This window comes from Sturnus vulgaris, chromosome 11, assembly GCF_052056855.1.
Source record: "Sturnus vulgaris isolate bStuVul1 chromosome 11, bStuVul1.hap1, whole genome shotgun sequence".
In the NCBI taxonomy this organism is placed as follows: domain Eukaryota; kingdom Metazoa; phylum Chordata; class Aves; order Passeriformes; family Sturnidae; genus Sturnus; species Sturnus vulgaris.
This window is the reverse complement of record NC_142253.1, coordinates 20583939-20607497: the sequence shown is the minus strand read 5'-3', so window position 1 is coordinate 20607497 and position 23559 is coordinate 20583939. Positions and strand designations below refer to the sequence as shown.

Here is a 23559-nt window from a genome sequence, read left to right as displayed (position 1 = left end):
GTGCTGCAAATGCTTGTATTCGTGCATGTGTGAATGTTTACTGAGTCTTTCGAGGGATTAAAAAAAAAAAAGTAAAATTTCGTTTTTCTGTCAATGCTCTGTGTACACAGGATGAGACAGACAGTAAATAGCGCTGTGAAACATGAAAAGATGGAAGAGTGAAAGTGCATATATTGCAGTGTGAGAGTGCCCTCCTGCAAATACAACCCAAATACAAATTGCTGTTAGTCATCAGTACTTCAGAATACACCTAGGGCTCAGTTTTTAAATGTTTCCTATTGTGTGCAACCCTTTTAATATAGATTTTTTCCTTTCCTTTATTCCTTAGCAATAACAGCATTCACGTGAAAACAAAGCAGTTTCTTTGCTGGATAGGTGCTATTGAGCTTTCTTCACCTGAAACCATGTTACTATCATTAGCTAGAAACACCGTCCCTTGGGATGCTTTACTCCAAAACCTGCCCGAAGTATCCCACGGGAGCAGTATTTCACTAGCAGGGAAATAAATGAGATTTCTCCTGCAAGTGCTTTTTCTCAACTTTAGTTTCTAGAAGCATCATAGCTCTCAAGATCCATTAAATCCCAATCTCCATGAAAGTAATCCTTTTATGTCAATTTGCAATATAAGGGTAAGAAAATACTGCTTTAATTTGTCAAAGCAAAGAAACACGTAAATAAACATCTGTCATTTTGAATGGAAATGAGCAGTCTTATAAGAAATTAGAAGTTTTCATTCATTTTACAGAGTAGTTGCTGAGTGACTTACTCAGGATGTTATTAGTAATTAGTGTATAAAGTTAAATAATACCTGAAATCTCTGTTCTTCTGTTTGAGTCATGCTCTAAAGATGTCATGGGCATGACAGATTGAGACTTGCAAAAACTGCAGGAAGAACTGTGGTAGTTGACATGAAAGCCACGTTACCTGTAACACTTGCATGTGAACAACAGAACCCGCTAGATGCTTACACAAAATGAAACTAAAGCAAACCGGTGCTGTTTGCTGTTGAGAATTTTGCTGTGCCGGACTCACCCGAGGCTTTTTCTGTTTCTCTTTTGTTGTGCAGCGTTGAGGGGGAGGCTCCCAGCAGCGAGACCGGCACGTCCCTGGATAGTCCCTCTGGCTACCCGCAGGGCCCTATAACGCACAGCTCCGCCCTGAGCCCCGAGCACTACGAGCACCCCTACGGGCTGTACTCCATCGCGCCGGGCCAGCAGCGAGCCCGCCGGCCCAAGCTCCAGCACTCCACCTCCATCCTGCGCAAACAGGCCGAGGAGGAAGCCATCAAACGGTCCCGATCGCTTTCCGAGAGCTATGAACTCTCTTCAGACCTACAGGATAAACAGGTATTTGAGCTCAGCTGCCTCGTTTGGGTCTGGGAATTGGGAGAAGTCTTTTCTAGCATCACTTCGGTTGGGACTTTAAATACTGTTATTCTTTGTCCCGCGTAACTTCCCCACCTCCTGGAGAAAATCGTAAAAGATATGTTAATACTGTTAAAAGTAAAAACAGTTCTTGGAACTGAGGTTTTATTCTCCAGGAGTGTACTAGAATCATGCAAAATAATTTTCTAAGAAAACAAGTCATTTTGAAACCTGGGTGTTTTTGTCACAGAAAGGAAGGAAGAACTTACTGTACCTGATATTCTCTTATATCTGTGAGGTGAATTAATATATTTTTGTATTTTATGGTGGAACTTAGAGATGATTATTCCATTCATTACTGAAGTTTTGACTTTCAAAACCAATAAATAAAAAGTATATTAAAGTTGTTACAAGAATTGAATGCTTTTGTGAGGCTTTTCCCTTGTGCTGAGCTGTGTGAAGTGACTAGGCTGCGTGTGTTGCTCTGGCAGGTGGAGATGCTAGAACGGAAGTATGGGGGCCGGCTGATCACCAGACATGCTGCCCGCACCATCCAGACCGCCTTCCGCCAGTATCAGATGAACAAGAACTTCGAGCGCCTGCGCAGTTCTATGTCTGAGAACCGCATGTCAAGGCGCATCGTCCTGTCCAATATGAGAATGCAGTTTTCCTTTGAAGGACCTGAGAAAGTCCACAGCTCCTACTTCGAAGGGAAGCAAGTTTCTGTTACAAACGATGGGTCGAAGCTGGGCTCCCTGGTACCGTCAGAGTGCGACGAGCTCGGGGAGACGGCTACCATGAAGTCCCCGGCAGCATCCACTGATTTCACTGATGCTATAACAGAACTGGAGGATGCTTTTTCCAGGCAGGTGAAATCCCTGGCAGAATCCATCGACGACGCGCTGAACTGCCGCAGTCTGCATTCGGATGAAATCCAGAGTGCAGAGCAGGTCAGGAGCCGGGAGATGGAGAGGGAGAGCTGTGCCCCGAGCAAACCAGCCATCCACAATGTGGATCACAGGAAGCTGGACGAGATGACGGCGTCCTACAGTGATGTCACGTTGTACATCGACGAGGAGGAGCTGTCCCCACCTCTGCCGCTCTCCCAGTCCGTGGACAGACCGTCCAGCACGGAGTCGGACTTGAGGCTCCGTGCTGTGAACTCTTCCCAGGAGTACTGGTCCATGACCCACAAAGATGATAAGATAGACACTGATACGAGCTGCAGGAGTACCCCATCACTGGAATGTCAGGAGCAGAGGATGAGAATGGATCACCTCCCTCTGCTCACTATCGAGCCGCCCAGTGACAGCTCCGTGGACTTGAGCGACCGCTCCGAGAGGGGCTCGTTAAAGAGACAGAATGCGTATGACCGAGGCATCACCAGCCAGCAAGGCAGCCCCAAACATATCCCTCACAGCATTCCTGCCAAGATCATCACCAGGGAGGAGCAGGAGGCCAGGCACAGGGCTAGGCCCATAGACAGTCACTTGGCCATCAATGGCACAGCAAACAGGCAAAGCAAATCAGAGTCTGATTACTCTGATGGAGACAATGACAGCATCAACAGCACTTCCAACTCCAATGATACAATAAATTGCAGCTCAGAATCCTCTTCTAGGGACAGCCTAAGGGAGCAAACCTTGAGCAAACAAACCTACCACAAAGAGACTCGAAACAGCTGGGATTCCCCTGCCTTCAGTAACGATGTTATCAGGAAACGCCATTATAGGATTGGGCTGAATCTTTTTAACAAGTAAGTACAGCCATTCCTGCCTTCCTCTCTGTGTCACTGAGCATGAACCAGGAATATTTTTCTTGTATCAGGTAAGACTGGTGTTTGGTACTGACCTTTCAGTGAATAAACAAGGTTCTTGTGGTCACTGTTCATGTTCAAGTTTAAGTTGATGTCTTCACGGTTTAACGGCTTCAGGAAGAAAGAAAAAATATAATTACGTGTACAGGAAGGGTAGTAAATTATTGAAGATTAATCCAACTCCTTTCTTGGGGAAAAATATGGTGGCTTGATCCTGATCCATATTTTTGGTGTTATATTACAAAAAATTCAGATTTCTTCCTGCCCTAATCATGTAGGTGGTGTAAAACTCATCAGATGGGAGTTAGAACCAGCATGCAGCATATGATGAGTTTCCTGTTTAACACTGGCAGGGCCTGGAATTTGTTCAGTAGATTTCATTAAAACTGTGTTGCTAAAAGCCAATGCACTGCACTGAATATTTTTTATACTAAATTAATGTTTATTATTTATCATAAAACTATCACAAAATTCGTATTTCTGCCTGTGACTGATAGTTTCCTTATGTTTTCCCTGTGACTTGTGTGATTTCAGGGCCCCTTTTCAGGTAGCAGTGCTTTGATGTCTTTGGATTGATGGGTTGGTGGTTTCTCCTGCATTTGTTTTAACATTGCAAAGAATTAAAGCTTTTTGGTCCCATCACATCAGCTGTGCACTACATCCCCAAGTCTGGCTGTAAACACTTTCAGGTTTAGTTTTTAATCTTGGTGAAAATGCCTTTCTGGGAGCTTTCAGCCAATTGGAATTATGCATGTTCTAGGATTGCTGCTTGTGAAGTTGAATGGGTAGGAGAATACATCACTTAGCTCTTTTTTAGAAGGTTTGAAAATAACATCCTTGGCATCCTGGGCAGGGAGGAAGGTGTTGGTGCTCTTGGCTGATATTTAACACTTGGTGTTTGCCTGGGTTCTGCACAGCAATTAAGTCTCGAGTAGTCAATGCTCAGTGAGCTTCAGGCTTGGTAAGAGCCTTTTGAGTCAGCTGCAGAAGGGTGTAGGGAAAAGGTGAATGGAAAAAGTGCTCAGGCAGCTTGTAGGGGTGAATGAGAGCATTGGAAGCTGTCAGGTGCTGCTAGTGACATGTCAGTAGGAGGCTGAAAGTGAAAAATAAACATCAGGAAAAGACAAGAATAGAGGCTGTTGTTTGAAACAGATCGAAGTGACCTTGCTGCACGGACTTGCACAGAGAGAAACCTGCTCTCTTTATTGCTGTGAGGTGATGTGCAGCTCCTCAGCAGTGAGTGCTGCAGGACAGCACTGTGCAGAGCTCCAGACAGCACCTCTGGCACTGTGTGATTTCCTTGTCCCCACTGCATTTTATCTCCAGCACTGAAAACGAATTGAAGACTGTCATTACTTCCTGCTGAGTCAGTGTGATTCTATTGATTGGTCAAACAGTCCCCAAATATCCTACATATCCCACGTCTTGGGTTTTGATTGTGGCCCTTCAAGTCTAAGGATTGTGACATTCTCGTTAATGTGCATTGTCAGGTATTGAACCATCACATTCTGTGATGGTGCATTAATCTGTAAATTCTTTTGAAAAGGGAGCTGGAAATCCTTCAAAGCTTTATTCTTGTAAAAGCTCAGGAGTCTCTAGAGAGTGCATCAGGTGGGATTGCAAATTGCATCTTGAGGTGAGTGGTCAGTGCAGTGGTCATGTCAGTGCAGCAGAGTCACTTCACTGTCTTCACCACATTATCTTCACAACACATTTATGAGCATCAAACGAGGGAGCAGTGGGAGTGTTGGCAGCAGCTCCTGGGAGGATGTGTGCTCCACCCAGGAGGAAGCGCTGAAAGAAGAGGCTTTGAACTTACCTAGTACAAGAAGGCACGTTTTTTTCCAAATGTCTCCATCTACCAGAGGAAATTTTAGGGATGTCTTTTACAAGGAGTTCAGGTTAATTTCACCATGTCTTTGAAATCTTCCTTGCAAATTAAGATCCCAAGCTTTAATTAACAAATGTTCTTTCTTTGTGGTACATGAAGCTTGGCTGAAATGCGAGAATTAAGAACCTTAAAGAAGTGCAGGAATTGTAGCAAATACTTCTGCTTTGTTCAGTAGAAATTCTACAGGAATGAAGATTTTAAAAGCATGGAAAGTCACTATCATCACAATTGAAATTTCACTTTTTAGCTTTTCTGGCTGTCCTATTTTAATAACAATTTTCAGAAGCCAAAGTGCAGTTTTCTTATCAGAGGCTCTTTGTTAGGATAGGCAGTTATGGGTGGGGTAAAAGTTGAGCACAGCTGGTGGTCTAGTTCATTTAATCACTGATAGATGCAAAACATCAGTAGCACAAAGCTCCCTGGAGAATGGAGAACAGAAGAATTTGGGAAAAAATTATAGGTAATTGAAAATCACTTTTCTGGGAGTTCTATTGGAAGAATATAAGAAGAAATTCTATTGGAACCCATGGCAGAGGGTTTGAAATAAATAATCTTTCGGTCCCTCCAAGCCCGAACCATTAGTGACTCCATGATTATCACTTGATCATGGATTTTTTTTCAAACTGTGACTTGACTTTCAATTTGGAACCTTAGTTTTGATTAAAGAAGTGCACTTTTCCAACATCATTTGTAGTAGCCAGTAAGCTAGAAGGTAAAGTATCCCCCAAAATGGAATTATTTCTGCCAAAGAAATTGCAACGGCTTCTGTGCATTGCCGTGGCTCTGAATGGCAGCAGTGATTCCCCCTGGCAATGGGCTGGCAGTGTGTGTTCCTATTCATTCCTCCCCAAAGGAAGGGTTGCAGGTGCATGCCCAGAGTGCAGCAGCTCCCAGGGAGCCTTGGGCAGGCCAGCTGTGTTGAATTAGGCATTTTCTTCAGTGGAGCTGGAAAGGGATGTGGACTGGGAGAATTGCACTAGAAACCATTCCTCCCTCACAGGCAGAAGGAAAACACTACCTAGAAAGGTTTATTTTGCAGGCTGCAAATCCTGCCAGTGCAAATCCAGCCTTCGAGACTGGTTTGCTTACAAACAAGCCTTCAAGAGGCCTTTTGACTGCTGCTTTGAAAAGAGAAACAAGGAGAACAAAAATGAAAAAAGGATCTGTGATTTCATTCTCCTGTTTGTTTTGACTGCAGGCTGGAAATACCAGGTTTACCAGTTACTGCGCCCCATTCTGGTAGGATTTTCAGGTTCCATCCTGTTAGTGATGCACTGATGGTTCTGAGAGATGCACTAGAATGGAGCGTTTGACCTCAGCAGTGTGAGGAGACGTGTCCTGCCCGTGGGTCAGCAGTGTAGGGCTGGCATTCTGTTCGTGTGGATTGCCACAGAGCCTTGTGCCACCAGAGGGGTGACAGCAGCTCTGGGTCCCTGCCAAGCGTTTGTGGCTGCCAGGTGTGTTTGTTGCTAACACTGCCCGGGGTTACTGTGTCCCCTGCCCACGGCGACACACCCGGCAGGGCCATGGCAAGGCCAGGGACAGCGACAGGGCAATGCCTGCTCAGCACTCCTGGGCACGGGACACAAACACCTTCTGTGCTAACAAAGCAGTGTCAGCAAAACCGGGACCACATCAGAGCGCTTTGAAAACTTGTAGCTGTGCCTGGTGTTACAGAAGATGGGAGATAAGGGTTGGCATGGCTCAGCCTCAGTTTTTAATCTAGCAGAGCCTGGAGTCATGTTTAGTGTCTCCTTTGGGATATCAGCTGTTGGAAGGCACTATAAACGCTCCTCCCATCTGGCAGGGTTCCTGTGGCATTGTGTTCCTTGCCATGGGAGCCAGTCTTGCTGGTGCTGATTGCTCACACTACTAGTGAGGAGAGGCTGCAAAGTGCAGCTCAGGGGCTGTTTCACTGCTCTGAGCTTGGTGCCAGGGCATCGTTTAGGTTTTACATCCTAATCCTACGTGTACTTCTTGGGGGTACATGAACGTGACACCACTTTAATGTGCTAGAACAGAGCCTGGGCCAGCAATCATTTTACAATAAATTTTCCCAGATGCCTTTCAATCCCCACCTCCCTTCTTGTGTCCTCTTTTCCTCTCTGGAAAGGGCAGGGACAGATGGAGAACTGTTCCCCACATGTCCTCAGTGCATTATAATGCCCTGTGTTGAAGAGTTTGCTGTAGCTTCTTTTATAATGGGCCATTATCAAGGTTCCTGCTATTCCAAAGTTCTCCCAAAGGATTTATTGACAGAGATAAAAAGGCTTGAATATCTGTTTGCAATATGCAATGATGTATCATCCTTCGCCCTGAAAGCCCTTCTGGCTTCCTTTATTGCACGATGGGGATGATTTTATTCCAATTTAAAACCCACTGTTGATATGAATTGGGTACTAATTCCAGGAGCAAGCTTTTTCTAACATTTCTAGATTCCCTGGAATATTAATTTAAGAAGTTTTTTATTTTACTAAGCAGATATGAGAGGAATTTGCTGAGTGCTGGTGGGATTATACCAAAGACAATATTACAAATTACAGTTTCTAGATAAATTCTTGCTGGAAATCTGAGGCACACAATAATAATAATTGTGAGAAGGCACATTTTTCATTTGCCATGAAAGCAGCTTTAACTGTTCAACAGAGGTATAAGGATTCCATCATTTTCTGTCTCTGGGTAGAGACTGAAGGTAATTTGGATTCCTGTGCACTGTTACACTCAGAAAGTGCTGCAAGCTTGGTTTCTGTTTGGAAACCTTAAAAGTCGCCAAATGTTGCTTACTTGGTTTTTAAAAAATAGTTTTGCAAGTAGTCATTAATTTAACTTCTGTAATAAGTGCACTAATCTGGTGTTCTCAGTTTACACCCATCATACTCATAATGAATTTCAGTTAAGATGCTGAACATACTTCTTGTATTGCTTAGAGTCAGTCTCATTACATCCATTCAACATTCCAATATCTGGTCTCTAAACACGTGCTTTCGGACTGTCCTCCTTTCAATTTCAATTTGAAAGCTTATTGGAAACATTTCTAATGATTTTAAACTTTGCAAATACAGATTGAGTAGGAGGGAGAAAGAGTGAACCAAAATGAGTTGATTCTTTACCTTTGAACCAATTCTTCTATTTTCCAGCGGATTCCTAATACCTTCAATGATTTTTTGAAGGATTTGACAGAAAGAGGAAGGGGGAGAGAAGAAGCTTGGCCAGGATTTCACAACAGAGCCATTTGCTGTCCTCGTGTGTGTGCTGAGAGGGACTTTGCTGTTGTTGCAACATCTGGACTGCAGATTATTCATGCGTAGACAGTTCCAACAAAAATTAAAATCAAAGCACTCCATGTAACTTGTCCTCTAACATGCCGAGAAGTTAGTAAGAGGAGAAGAATGTTCTTAGTATGACTCTCATTATTTCTAAAAACATTTAGCCCTAAGTGAGAACACCCAAAGAAAAAAAAAGCTTTGTGTGTTTTGCTTTGTTCTGTGCCTGTTTTATCTTTTCTCCCGGAGGAACGATTTTTCCTCTTTTTTTTTCCAAAACAAATGCTTTGATTAGCATAAATTATATCCATCCAAAGCAGCTGAAATGTAGAACCAATAGTAAATTGAAGCACTGGGTTCAAATATGGGCACAAGGACTCCTTTTATTGCCATTAAAAGGCAATATAAACTTTCCCAAACGTTGGAAGCAAATGTGGCTTTGCTGTAAGCAGCAATAGCTGAGTGCGAGTGGCCCTGGATCCCTGCAAGAGCCATTACCTCATCCCTGCTTCCAGCTCCGGCTGTCCTTAAGCATTCCAGGCACACTGCTGCCTCCCTGCTACGTGCCAGGAATGGGAGCTGAGCTCTGACAATGCCTCCTGTTGGAAAATGAGCCCATGAATGGAGGAATTCCACTGGCTGAGCAGTCCCAGACAGCGGCTGATGGCACTCCGGGTGCCAGAATTGGAATTCGTCCTGTCTGAAAATCACCAGTGGTCAAATTTTGAGGGTGACAGATGTGACCGGCTGCCTTCGCAGGAATGCAGAGGGCAGTTGGAATAGGGACCTGGGAAGGCTATGTAGGAAAAAGAGTTAAGAAAAAGGGAAGGTCCCATCAACTCTTTCCTTTGTAAGAGTTCATATCTACCAACTGAATTGGGGTTTTGTAGGTCGTAAATGGAAATCAGGAGACCTCTAAACTGTACTTGCACAAAAGGTGTCCCTTTCAAAGGGAATGTGACTGTCAGAGTTTCCCATTTTTACTTAGCAGAGTTGCAGAACTTGAAGCTGAAGTGCTTCTGTTTGGTGTAACTGCGGCGAGGGTATGGAAAGAGGATTTAGGGCAGGGACACGAGAAGACGTAAGGACAGGGACTGTTCCTTAATTTAAAGGACACAGTCATCCTAAAGTGTCGTTCCTGACAACACTTGCATAAACATGAGGGCAATACTCAGCCCTGGCACATAGTCCCGAGAGAGGCAGCCGGTTTTCCATATTGTCCCAAATTGGAGTGTGCTCTGCCCTGCTGGCAGCTACAAACTCCTGTCTCTGCTCTGTGAGAAATGCAGTGGGGTCAGAGGAGGTGAGAAAACCTCATAGAGGGTTTTGGTCCGTTAATGTAACTAAAATACTTTCTTGTTATTGCCTTCTTTCTTGTGTGGAAGGAAGGAGTAGTGGGCACAAAAAAGCAGGCTGCCCACTGCCAAGAGAGGGAATAATGAGGAGGTAGGAAATGCTCTGGCAGGATGACTCAGGGCTGTTTCCACTAGCAAGGACATGTCCAGCTACTGCATTGCGAGTGCTTGGGGTGTGCCTCGTGTGCCTCTCCACTGTGCTGCCTCCTCTGTTCCTCAAGGATGATGCTTCTTACACAGGAAAAGCCGTTTTTGGAAATAGCTTTAAACTCTATTTTCCCTCCTTTATTGGAATGAGCCAGACTTCCTGCTCAGGGGGGGCTTTAGGTGCCTTTGATACCCTTTTTACCCTTTTATAATCAGCTCTGATTCAGGCAGTACTTTTCAGACCAACCTAAACATCCAGTAGCAGTAATAATGTTCAATGTATAATTTCCCAGCGCCTTGTTAGAAGTGATGCCATAAAGAAACTGGTTGGTCAGGCAGAAAGTAATGGTAGAACCACGTAGGTCAGTTGCCCAATGTAATGAAAATTCACATCTACAGAGTTTCCTCTCTTTATTTTGCTCCCCCACCAAACAGAACTGGGCACTGAGATCACTTCCTGGTGAATTCTTTCCTTAGTGGCATGAGTAGAAATTAACTTTTTGTGAACAGAGTAATTTGGTGTGATTGCAAGTGTGTCCTGGCCTTCCCGTCTGTGGTGAGAGGTCTTGAATGAACTTTAGAGAATTAATATCCTAATGTGGGAAAAATCACCCCCACTGGGGACAAAGTGTTGTGCTCCTGCCCAAATTAATGGAATAACTATCTCCCAGTTTCCATGGGATGCAGAGAAGCTAGGAGAAATATGCTCTTTCCTGACTTATTTTCCTGACCCAGGGATTTTTTCTTGTAATTACCAGAAGATGCAATTTACAGCCAGTTTTTTCTCTTCATTAAACAGTTGTGCAATTGAGAAAAGCGCAGCTCAGGCTTCCCACTCAGTTTCTCTCATTTTCCTCCTCTCAATCCCCTTTTGCCTCACTGTGGAGTGAACTCTGACAAGCTGTTTTGGCACTAGTTTTGGTAGTATTTTAAGGATATTGTTTTTTTCCTTTTTAGCCAGAAGGTTTAAAATAGACCTAGGGATTCTTTTGGCTTCACTGCAGCAGCAGTGGGCTCTTCAGCTAAAGCAAAGCAAGAAATACAACCATAGAAACAAAACGGAGCTGTGTGCCAGACTAAGGAGAGTGTTCAAGTAGCTTGTTATTGCCAGCTTGGTTATTTAAAAATATTTAACTTCTTAAATGACTCTAAGAAAAGTCTTAGGTTCTTGCTTTTAAAACGCTATCCCTGTTTTTTTTAATGCTGAAGTAATGCTTATTTTTGTGACAACTGTAAATATTTTCAAAATGAGATCGCTGGTATCAAAGGCAAGTGAGATGATTACTTTTTTATTTTTTTACAGAGGGCTGGCATCATAGCTGCATTAAACTCTCCACCCCTGACATGAAAAGATTTCTTTGGGTGTAGCATGTTTATGAAGTGTTCTTGTTTGCAGCGTGTTTCTAACAGCCTCTAAGAAATGTTTGTACTTCTGGTTTGCTCGTTTTCAAATTGTCTCAGTTTCCCTGTAGCAGAGACAAGGAACCAACAAACATAGGTGTGCCTTCAGAAATCCTGGAGTTCCGGAAGTGTCACCAAGCTTCTCACTCTGTCAGGCTGGCTTTGCCCCCTTTCCTCAGTGAGCCATTAGAGCAGTGTGTTTGTGGTTCTTTACACTGTTCATAAATCCCCTGCTTTAATTCAGATGATACTTCTGGCATTGCTAGGTACTGGAAATGTCCCATGCTTGTTTGTTAATTAATGATCTCGTTTTGTAGCTTCTCTTATTGTCTGAGCTCTAAAAGGAAATACAAAGATTTCATGTGGTTTTGAGTGTTTGTAAGCTTTACATGTTTAGCAAGTCAGGGATGGGCAAGGTTTTATCCACCTCAGTGCTGTGGTTTTGTGGCAGGTTTCTTTTTGAAGCAGGGCTTGTTATTCGTTCTCTCCTCTTGGCTACTGTGGACACCAGCACTTTATCCACACTGTGGCTTGGATACTACAAATGGTGGTGCAGCTGTGGGGAGAGCTTGACTGGATTAAAAAAAAAATAAAAACCAAGCCAAACCAAACCACCACTGCCAAAAAAGCCCACCAAAAACCCAAAACACACTACAACAACAACAAGAAACAAAAAAGAAACCCAAAACACACAAAACACCTTTTTGCCCTAGTTCAGACTGTCAGGAAGTCCCAAATCAGCAGCAGGAATGGGAGAAGGGACTGCTGGCATTGCCACTGGAGTGCTCACCCAACTCAGCACTGAGGGTTGCTGGGTTTGTCCTGCACCAGGACTGGCTGCACCAGTAAAGCCAGGGGATAACAGGGCATGCTAAACCTGTGCTGATCCCTCTTCCCATCCAGAATCCAACTAGAAGCTGTTCCTCTACCAGATTCACGTTTCAGAATCACTGCAGTGTTTTTGTAAAAGCAATATTTCCTAAAAGTTGAAAGATAGCAGTTTGGATATGCTTAGGATGTCCATCAGCTTTTACCCTTCCCTTCTTCGAAGGAGGAGCTGTCTCTGCCTGGCTTTGTTGCCTTCTCAAACTCTGGCAGGCCTTGAGCACTTCTGGATATGGCCAGTACTCTCTAAGAAATGAGCTTATTAAAATATACTGGCTTGATCTGTTATTTTGAAATTTGCATTAATTCCTCCATCAGTTTTTTTCCCTTAGAAGTCACTTTAAACCACCCTAAATGTCTTGTTATTAATCAGTTTCTGGCAAGATCCTTAGTCCTTTAATCAGCCTCTGAGAAACTTTTGTAAATAATTTCGCACATCTTTTAGTGTTGATTTTTTCTTCTTTTAGTAGATCCTTGTGATTTTTTTGTTTGGTTGTTTCATTTTAAGTTGTTTTGTTGGGTTTTTTTGAGACAAGACATTTTAAAACTAATTTTGGAAGTAACCTTGTAAATATCAAAAGTTCTCTAAATAAGTACATCATCAGCTATGCAAGGTGCTAACGTTAGAAGGTTTATTTTGATATTAGTTAATGTATTCAAATCTGAAAATAACTGCTCTGCTTCTGCTGCTTCCTCCATTACTATTTATAGATTTCTTATCTTGTCTGTTATTGGTCTGTGTAATTAACAAGCCATCAGTGGGAATTTTCCTAATCACAAAAGACTCTTAATTGTAAGTACAAAAAGGTCTGTGCCCAACTGTGAGCAGACAGAGATGAGGATAACTTACCCATGTATCCTGTCCCGTGTTTGGTCCTGAGCCTTGCATGTCCCAGTCCCTTCTGCATCCAGTCAAACACTTAGAAATCAAGGTTTGGTGAAAAGGGAAGGTTTGTTCAGTTTAAAACAGCTGGGTTTGTCAGCAGAGAATCCCTGGCTGCTTGTGTTGTTCCAACCTGCCCTCCCCAAAGCCTGGCAGATGCCTTGTGTGAAAAAATGCCTTGGGAAGGAGCAAATGAGTTTCTGGTGGTTTGCTGCAGGTCAGCACCACAACCTTCACCTCCTCTTGGTGCTTATAAGGAGCAACACCTTCAGACTTGGTGGTATTTGAAATTTCTGGTGCTGGAGATTACTTAAATTTCCATTATCCTATTTAGTTCTTCAGTTTCTCTGACTTTGAAAGGAGACAAAATGCTGCTTATATTAAAAGCAGCAAGGGGAGGCCCCTTTAGGTACATTTTTCTCTGAACTTATTGTTAACTTCACTTTTGAAGTAAAATTTCCTTGGAAATACAGCACTTCATAACACTCTGGAAGAGTCATCATTTTCTAGTAAGTACTTTTCCTGGTGAATAACATAATGTCCCACCTGGTGGGAGGTGGGAAGGAGCTTAAAACACAATGAAACCCTGAGCCTGCTTTACTTACCAGGTGATTGATCAAACAGGGAAGGAGCAGCCTTCATTCTTACAGGTGTTACTTTCATATTACTGCTCCCAGGTTACAGCTTTTATAACAAACTGGGCTACTTTTAAATAATCCTAGACTGCTTTCAAATAATCCTAGACTACAAAACTCCCTGGTATTTCACTCCAGCATGAGGGGAGTATTGATGAGAAAAGAGCTCTTGGCTTCCAATGTTTTGTAAATGGATTTTTAACTCTTGTTTTGGACACTCACCTCGCCTGCTTTGAAGGGTATTTGAATCAAGTGATTTCATATTACCAAACCAGAGGCAAAGCTTTGGTGAAAAAGCAGACCCTGACTTATGCAAAATTACACAACCAGAGAAGGGCTGATGAGAAAGAAATTATTTCATCTTTGTGATGATTTTAAATGTTCAGGCTTCTGCAGGTGGTAGGAATTCAAGTTGGTTTTTAGTACAGTAAGTAATGATCCAGCATTTTCTATATGTCGAGTAAAGGTGATCTTCGGATTAAGCAGTGGGTTTTCAGAGCTGTTTTCTACTTTGACAGTCACTGCTGAGGAGCTCTCCTGGGTTTGTATCACTCTGAATTTACTGGACAAATGTAGCTCGCTAACAAGGGGGATGGAGAAAACTATTCCTGTTTTTGTTGGATGCTGTGAATTTAAATTTAGAAATATTAAGAATTCTGAAATGCAGTTTAAAAGCATATGAACATAGCAATTACATTACTTACAGAAAAGGGACTTTTTAGTATGGAGGAGATTAATTTCAGAAGATGACCGTGTGTGTAATCGTATTTCAGATGAAAAGAGCCACAAAGCCTGATGCAAGAAATTCAGATTTGAGAACTCCCTTTTGATTAAATTATATATATTTCTCTGATCTGTCTAATTCTTAATAGGGTATTAAGTGTATAATAATGGAATATAGAAGAGTAGGAGAAGTGAATGATGATGTATTTAGCAATGTTATTTGCAATTAAAACCCTGGGGAAGGGTTATGGTTCTGTGATCAACTTCGTACAAAAATAGCACGGTCACCTTGTCCTCTCAGATTGATTTTGCTTGCCTTAAAGGAAATATCTTTTAGGTCATTCAGCAAGCTGCAAACCACCCATCCTTACAGGTGGGCATTATAGCATAATTCCTTACAAAATAAAGCTGATGATGGAATTACTGGTTTTGTAAAGATTCTCTTTGAATATTTTTAAAAGGAATGATGGTTTTCTGCTGTGTTGAACTGCTGGATGATGCACGGTGTGTGTTGTAAGAGGGATTTTGCAGTATTTGAGAATAAAGAAGCATTTGTTTTTATAAGCAATATATTTATTGCCAGCTCTGTCCCAACCGTCCCCCTCAGCAGACACTTCGTAATAGGTTAAAATGAGTGGCTTTGGTTTTGCTTTGTTTTGGGATGTGAAAGTGATTACAGCTAAATCTGGAGCTGTATAAAGAGATGTAAAACACTGCAGAAACTGGGAAGGTGCTTGTCTGAGGCAGGAAAATCTGGGGCGGTGGGTGTGTTAAAGGAAGGAACTAAAAGTCTCTATTAGGTGGGAGCTCTACCATTTTTAATTGCTTCTTTTTGCTTGACTGACTGTAGTTTTCCCCCTTATTTTTTGTTCTCTCAGCTTGCAAGTGACACCACTTAAGATGTTTTTATTCATTAAGTTTAACTTTTGCCAGCAGGCAGGGGGGAGGGCAGGGGAGCTCGTTGTTTCTTGTTTTTCAGCAGTACTCTTTCAGTTCAGTTTCTGGAAGGTACTTCTCTCCCAGCAACAGGAGCTTTTAGTAGCTGATGTTGGGCTGTGTTTCACTGGCAAGGGAGGCTATTTGCATCCAGAGCTTCTCCTTGGGAGAATTCTGGAGCAGGGAGAGTGTAAAAAGAGGCAAAGATGTGTCTCAAAGCTGTCAGCTTTTAGCAGTGAGCAATGTATTCAACTACACACTCCTGAAGCTACACTAGCCCATCCTGCTGGGACATTGGTTAAAAGAATATATTGACAATAACTGGCAGAACTCTTGCAGAATTTTAATCAGATGTGATCAGGTCGAATGGAAGGAAATTCATACTTTTGCACTGTCATTTCTCCTCAGAAAACCTGAAAAAGGAGTGCAGTACCTCATTGAGCGAGGATTTGTGCCGGACACTCCCGTTGGGGTTGCCCATTTCCTGCTGCAGAGGAAAGGGCTCAGCAGGCAGATGATCGGAGAATTCCTGGGAAACCGGCAGAAGCAGTTCAACAGGGATGTCTTAGAGTGAGTATGGTGTGGGGAAGAGGTGAGCACGGCCCATGGTGGGAAATCTGCTGTCTCCATGGTGGGAAATCTGTTGTCTCCATGGTGGGAAATCTGCTGTCTCCATGGTGGGAAATCTGTTGTCTCCATGGTGGGAAATCTGTTGTCTCCATGGTGGGAAATCTGCTGTCTCCATGGTGGGAAGTCTGCTGTCTCCGTGGTTCATGGAAGTGCTGCTTCATTCCACTGCCCATCCTGTTGTTGGCCAGCCTGTTCCTGGGGGTCCTTAATTGTGCTAACTACTTCATTTTCACTCTGCACGTGTGCTTTACACCTTGGAATGGGAAAAGGACTTTTGACACTCTAACAGAACTTGCAATAATGGGAAGTCTGTGAGCATTATTGCATAATAGATAATAAACTTTAGGTGAGGATTGGAAAGGGTGTGACAATGTCAGGCTCGTTGTTTCATTTTGCTTTTGCATAAAAGGAAAAATACTAAAAGCAAGGAGAATAAATTACTTGCTGTTAATTTTCATCAGCTACAGTGTTACTGGAAGAAAAATATGAGCTACTGTAATTTGTCATTATATATCTATACATTTAAGGAAAAGCTTCTAAAAGTGCATAGTGCTTTCTGTGGTTTCTGCATTACAGTGCTGTTACTTGCAGTGATTCATGTCTGGTCATTTCAAAACTAAAAGCTAACCTTAAAGAAAATTTATAAGCCTCTGATTTTAAAGTAGTCCTTAAACAAAGTATTAGAATGACATCGTTCATGTTACTGATTATATTAAAATGGTTCCCTTTTACTTTTTGTCAGCACTGTATTTTCAGAGCAAGAAAGTAATTATTTCTCCATAAATGTTAACTGAAAGTCATGGCAAATGATGGGGAGATGAGAATTACAGTAATAATAAGAGAGTATCCAAACAAGGTTATTTTTTTTCTCTGCATTTCAGAACGTTCCTAGACACAGAGCCATTTGGTACAGATTATTATGCCTGCTGCGGGCTGTCTGAGATACGATATTTTGAGCAGCATGAACTATTTATTATTGTTGGAGGCATTGTGATAGTTGATTGGCCTGGAAGCACAGAGCTAGTAATTATTTGTGGCAGTGGTACATCACTTACAATGGTCAGATATCCATCATTCCAGCAGCTCTTCTGTTAAAAAACACAAGGGTCTGCTCACATGTGCACATTCTCATTGATCTGTTATTTTCAACTTTCCATCATGGCTTACCTGCAATTATTGCAATTGCTACTGAAACTTTATAAAACAATTCCATGAATCCTTGTTAGATGGAAACCAAAAAGTTTTTCCTGTTTCTAAATCTTCCCTTTGGTACTGTGTTAGAGATGAAGAGACATGATGTCAATCTGTTTTTGTCCTAGCTGTGTGGTGGATGAGATGGACTTCTCCACAATGGAGCTGGATGAAGCACTCAGGAAATTTCAGGCCCACATCCGTGTCCAGGGAGAAGCCCAGAAAGTAGAGCGGCTCATTGAAGCTTTTAGGTAGGATATGAAATAAATCCTTCAGAAAGCTGCTGCTTTGCAGTCACACTGCAGAACTGGCAAACTTGGGCTTGTCCAAGTTGCTTTCATAATTATGTTTTCAGTGTCCTTTTGAGCTACAAACACTTTCAAATATGTCTTGTTTCGGGGGAGGGCATTGCTAAGTATGGAATAGAAAGTTTAATTTGCTGGTGTTGTTCACATGTGGCATTTGTATTAATAGAACTTTCTCACAATTCTTTCTGGCATCAGTTGAAAATATACTCAAGGATTTTTGAACATCTCTAAGAATATATTTGGATTTAGTAGTTTATATGAGTGGAATTATAAACCCATGCACTTTTTAGGGTATGTATACTCCTAACTTTTCATTAAACACTTCAACAACAGTGAGAGAAAAAGGAGCCACTTATCAGTACGGACACAGGTGTATCCAGGGCAGTATTACATGTATTACATGGCAGTAAGCCAAAATCAATGCTGTGTTCTTACCTGCTGTTGGGGTGTGAATCACTAAAAAAAAGGGATATAGAAGTTACTGTAGTAAGTGAAGTTACAGTGGAAGTAGAAACAAACTCCTTGCACGTTCAAGGATTGTCTTATGAAAACATGTGGATGCAAAGCTGAAGTTGCATCTGGAAAAGGAGCAGTAGCTTGCTGAGGCTCTGGAATGCAGCAGGTGGGTTGTTTGGTGAATGTGAGCAGAACCTCCCAGCCCTGACAGCCTCCCCTGGTGTTCCCAGCCAGCGCTACTGCATCTGCAACCCGGGCGTGGTGCGGCAGTTCCGCAACCCCGACACCATCTTCATCCTGGCCTTCGCCATCATCCTGCTCAACACCGACATGTACAGCCCCAACGTCAAACCCGAGCGCAAGATGAAGCTGGAGGACTTCATCAAGAACCTCAGGGGTAAGACACCCTAAGGGCAAAACTCCTAAAAACTTCTCCCTGGCACTGTCCTTGCAGGACATTCTGTGTCTCCTCGGAACAACTTCAAGCTGCTGTCACCTGACTGCCATTTGGACAGACTTCAGTCTGTAACAGCAAAACCAGAATTAATTGTGTAATATTTTGTCGTTTTTATCTTGTCTTTCTTGGTGGATGGATATATTGTCAAGAACTTTCATTTTAGGACGAGTAAAACCAAAATACTTGTGGTGTTCTGGAATTTCAGATCATGAAAATGAAAGTCCTGGTTGGTGATTTTTATTCCCTGAGATTGATATAAGGCAGCAATGAGCAACCTGTGCTAAGCAGATGTTTCAGCTTAGCAAAGTTTAAGTTAGTGCTGAGATTTTATTGTAAAATCCACAAATACTCCAAAGGCCTGATATACATCTCTTGGCATAATGCTGCAGTTACATTCGTGGAATTAGCCTCAGCACATTCTCTCTGAGCTCCAGCAGGCATGCCAGCAATTCTTGTTACTGCAGGCATTTTTGCAACAGGCTACCTTGCTGCAGCTGTAAATCACAAAGGGTGGGCCGTGGAAGGCTTGGCACAGAACAAAGGTGGTTTTGCTTGCTTCTATCTGCAAACAAATTGTATTTTATCACTGTACTTTTTATGGGAGCAGTTGTTGCACTGGGTGACAAAATATTCTATCTTTGTTTCTGAATGGGAGACAAGAGTTTATTGCTTTAAAACCTGTTTAAAAGTGACATGCATCTCCCTGTCCCCAGAAATCCAGCTTTAAGTCACTTAGTGAGATTGGACCCCTTCCACTGCTATTAAAAATTCAGGATCAGGCACTCAAGACACTGTTGCATTTGTTAGAATGCCATGCCAATGATAATCACACAGTGCTAAACAATAATCTTGGGTCCAGGCTATTTTGTTGATTTGTTTTTCCAGAGTTAACTAGTTCTTTTAAAAACGTTATAGGAAGTATTGGTTAAATAATTTTACTGCATTCATAAGGTTCTCACATAGGAAATTATTTCATGAACAGCGTTGAGTATTTTTGAAACAGACGCAGAATTAAGTGGTTCTTCTGCTTCCTCCCAGGGGTGTTCTTCTGCTTCCTCCCATTCCTAGGAGAATGTCATATGGAGGTTTTAGTGTCTAAAAAGGAATTTAACTCACTGTAGCTTTAATACCAAACAGAGGAAATGTGAAAGAAAAAAAATCCTTAAGAAAACAACCTCTTTATGTCTTAGTTTTAGATGGGAGTTTTAAAACAAAAAATCCCCAAATCTGGGTTATCTCCATCAATGTCTTGGTGTATGGGCAGCAAACTTCTGGACCAAAATCTGTGCTTAAATCACGTTCACACCACTTCTTCTGCCTGGCTGAGGCAGTACAAGGACACACAGGAGGAGCTGGCTGGCAGATGGGAAAAGCCAGCAGGCAGACAGCACTGGGAGGGCAGGAAAACAGAGACTGCTCAGGTTTTGTCCTCTGCAGTGGGGGTCAGATCCCTGCTAACAGAAGCTTGGCCCTGCAGGGGTGGATGATGGGGAGGACATCCCGCGGGAGATGCTGATTGGGATCTATGAGCGCATCCGCAAGCGCGAGCTGAAGACCAACGAGGACCACGTGTCCCAGGTGCAGAAGGTGGAGAAGCTCATCGTGGGCAAGAAACCGGTGAGTGCCCTCTGCTCTGCCATGGCAGGCAGGGCAGCAGAGCTGTGCTGCTCCCCAGAACACACTGGTCCATGAATGGCAAAGGGCAGGGACTGTCAAAATAATTCCCTATAAGGTTGACTTAAATCCTGGAGTATCCGTGCAGATGAATTTTGGTTTTGCAGTCATAGGTGGCATGATGATGTTAGAAGTCTTAAAATCCTTTATTGTGAAGCTTTACAATTCTGAAATATCTGCATTTTATGCAGTTCTCTTGTTTATTTGTAAAGAATCAAGGTGCTTTGTTAATGTGATATTGCAGAGAACTGTATTTCAAAATTTGCACTGTCAGTTATGGCTTCATAATTTACAAGAGTAACAGAGAAGTTCTGTTCACATCAGCATCTTTGTCACCTGCTCAGCTGCCTTCATGACCTGGGATTGTAAGGGGACGTGGGGTCATTTTATCTCAGGACATATCTGGAGATCAGGTCCCAGGGATTCTCGTGCTGGGTTTGAGCATCCAAAGACAGGACTGTTTTGGGAAAAGTCCTGAAATATTTTACTATATAAGTGAATCTTCAAAGCATCTTTTAGAAAAGGAGAGAGAAGAGAAAGGCCACAGCATTTTACCTCCAATTAAGGAGCACAGAGGTTTTTAAGACCAGTATTTTCCATGCTAGAAAAGGTAACTAATGTGGAGAGGGACCAGTGCATGCTCGGCCTTCTTGAATTCAAACCTTCATGTCAGTAGTCACAAAGAAAGCCCGGAACAAAGGCAAAAACCCCTAGACTTGCATGGTTTTGAAGCCCTATATCTGGTTTTTATCACCTCCAGGGAACTTCACCACAGCAGGGTCTGATGGAGGGAGATGTGCTCTTGAGGAAAAGAACATGGATATCAAGATTCTCCCTATTACTGATAAAGGCCTTTGAATTGTGATCTCTTCTCAGACAAGCCTTAGTCAGGGGATGGGAGAAGAGAATGAGGGACTACCAAAAGTCTAATTTTGGTCTCTTTCCAATAAAGAATGTGCTGAGGAGATCTTTGAAGAAGCAGCAGAAAGAAGCTTTTTATAAAAGCTTATACCTGTTTTTGAGAAGAAAGGAAATAAATATTCTGAAGCCGTTATTCAGGCACTTAATATGAAACTTTGTTTCTGTAGTTGGGGATTTAGATTTATATATAGGCTTCTGTGGGAGATGGTTTTTTTCATGTTTCTTTTTTTATTCAGTCATGTGGCAATTCAAATCCTAAAACTAATCCTGACCTTGTAAATTAAATGGGATTAAGAAAACAATGCCCTTGGTGGAGCCCTAGCTTGAAGGATTCTTCTGGTGGGAGACTTTTTAATTGTGTGCAAGGAAATGAGGGAAACAGGCAAGAGTCTTTATTGATAGCTCTATTTGTTTTTACTTTATAGGCATTTAGTCATAGTCAGAGCGTGCCGTATTTACTTGCTATGATACAGTTCTGTGTTTCTCTGAAGTTTAATCAACTTGTATGTATCTTTCTACTGTAGATTGGATCTCTCCACCATGGACTTGGTTGTGTAGGTATTTCTCTCCTACTCCTTCAAAATTTATAGTCATTGTAACTGGCAGCATTTTCCTAAACTGGAAATAAGACATTCTGTTACATTTTAAAATTTTAAATTACTGATGTTTTTCAGGCAACATTAAGTTGTGTTACAGTGTTATAGTAAACATTCTCCAAAGTATAAAGATTTTCTTAAAAATTTATTTCCCAGAGGCTTCTTAATTTATTGCCAAGGGTCTTCTAGACCTTTTTAGTACACTTTTTATTTATTTGAAATGTTATTATCACTACAGAAATTAGCTGGTAAAGAATAAGCAAATAATTAACATCAGAGTTTGCACCTCACCTTTCCACTTGAGCTGTGGTTTATTCTTTCTGCTCCGTTTGAGAATTGAATGATACTGTGGAAAGATACTGCCAGTTAAAGTTCACTTCTGAATGGTAGATGAACATTGAAAATATTGATTCCAGATTTAAATTACAGCCATGGTTAGTAATGAAGCTAAAACTGTTCTTAAAATACATGAGTTCATGGATTTCTTTTGGTGTTGTTAACAGGATTCTCATCATTTGCATTTGAAAGAAATTAAGTCTCACTCAGCAGCTTCAGAGATACCTTCAGCAGACATTTCCAATAAGAAAATGGAAACTCAGTCTCGATTTTCTTGCTGGCTTGAGAAAATAACACAGATTGAAAATGCATTTGCTTTGTCCTGATGTCACCATTTTCTTGGTGACATTAAGGAATGAACAAATTGAATTAACTCGGCTGACAAAAAGTAACCTACAGCATATCACAAAAGCTAAACTTGCTTTGCATCCTTTCTTCTAATGCTAATAAAAATGCTTGTGGAAGGAACCATCCCTTGCTTTGAGCTTCCACTAAGATTAATCTCAAGTTCTTTCACATTTCTATCATTTCACAAAATAAAACTCTATCTCCAGTAGAGCTCCCATCCTGTTAGGGAGCATTTTAGAGAACTTTGATGAAGTTTGAATGTCCTGCAAGTTTGTGGCATAAACTCTTTATGTTCTTTTTGTTGTTCCTTTGATGAAAAGGTCTAATGGCCTTAGAGGTAAAAATATTTAAAGCATTGAAAAAAAAATTAAAACAACATTCTGTGTATGAAAAATGCTCTTTCTTGGCTAAAAGTTGTTATATGAACCATTAATTTTTATATTATTGCAGGTGCTCTCTCTCCCCCACCGGAGGCTTGTTTGCTACTGTAGGCTGTTTGAAGTTCCAGATCCAAATAAACCTCAGAAGCTTGGATTGCACCAACGAGAAATATTTTTATTTAATGATCTTCTCGTGGTATGTATTTCCAGGCAGAGAGAATGAGGTATTCAGAAATCCTATCTCCGTGAAATCACAGGCGATGAAATGTATGAGCATTCCTAAAAATAAATGTCTGTTACCCTGTATTCCAACAGTCCTGGGATGATGAAGAGATTTCTATCTTAATTTTTAAAGTTCTGTATAATTTGCTTTTAAACTGAAGTTTTTTATTGATGACTACACTCTGTAAGAAGGTATTTGATGCAGTAGCTTTTACTATAGTGAAAAAAACCTCACCTCCAGTTCACCCATTGCCCTAAAGGATAAAGAGAGACATTATTTATTCCATGAATAATGAATTCAAGGTACTTGTGGAAAACCAAAATTACATCCTACTTTGTATTCCTCAGATGTTCTATAAACCAGATCTGTTTGTGCATTGAAATAGGAATAGAGTCTGTTGAAATAGATTTTACAGCTGACTTTACTTTTTAGTGTGCACTTACCCTCACAGACTTTAACTTGACCCAGTCTTTTGAAAAGCAGACACACAGAACTCAGGACAGCTTGGAATTATTTGGTTGATTTACTCCTAAAAATAGGAAAATTTGTTGCACTCCATTTGGAATGCACTTGGCTGTTACCTGAGAACTACACGAAATATCTCGTATTTTATTAGGAAAAAAGCACACCTCATATGCATTGTTCTATTGTGTGTGGGATTTTATATACCTGCAGACCTTAAAACCGGGAATTAAATAAGAAACATTAACCCTTTTGCTTCTGAGTATAACCTAGGAGTT

At 41.7% G+C, this 23559-nt stretch overlaps 1 protein-coding gene across 13 annotated transcripts in view; it reads left to right on the top strand.

Moving 5' to 3' along the window:
• IQSEC1 (IQ motif and Sec7 domain ArfGEF 1) overlaps positions 1 to 23559 on the top strand; it is a 283278-nt gene that overhangs the window by 242214 nt on the left and 17505 nt on the right. For all 13 annotated transcript variants that reach the window (XM_088171712.1, XM_088171711.1, XM_088171722.1 and 10 more), the window contains 8 exons: positions 1067 to 1346; positions 1856 to 3120; positions 15708 to 15869; positions 17249 to 17371; positions 18115 to 18281; positions 19819 to 19958; positions 21461 to 21490; positions 22667 to 22792. In XM_088171712.1, the coding sequence (XP_088027838.1) occupies positions 1067 to 1346; positions 1856 to 3120; positions 15708 to 15869; positions 17249 to 17371; positions 18115 to 18281; positions 19819 to 19958; positions 21461 to 21490; positions 22667 to 22792 (2293 nt within the window). The remainder of the gene's footprint in view (positions 1 to 1066; positions 1347 to 1855; positions 3121 to 15707; positions 15870 to 17248; positions 17372 to 18114; positions 18282 to 19818; positions 19959 to 21460; positions 21491 to 22666; positions 22793 to 23559) is intronic.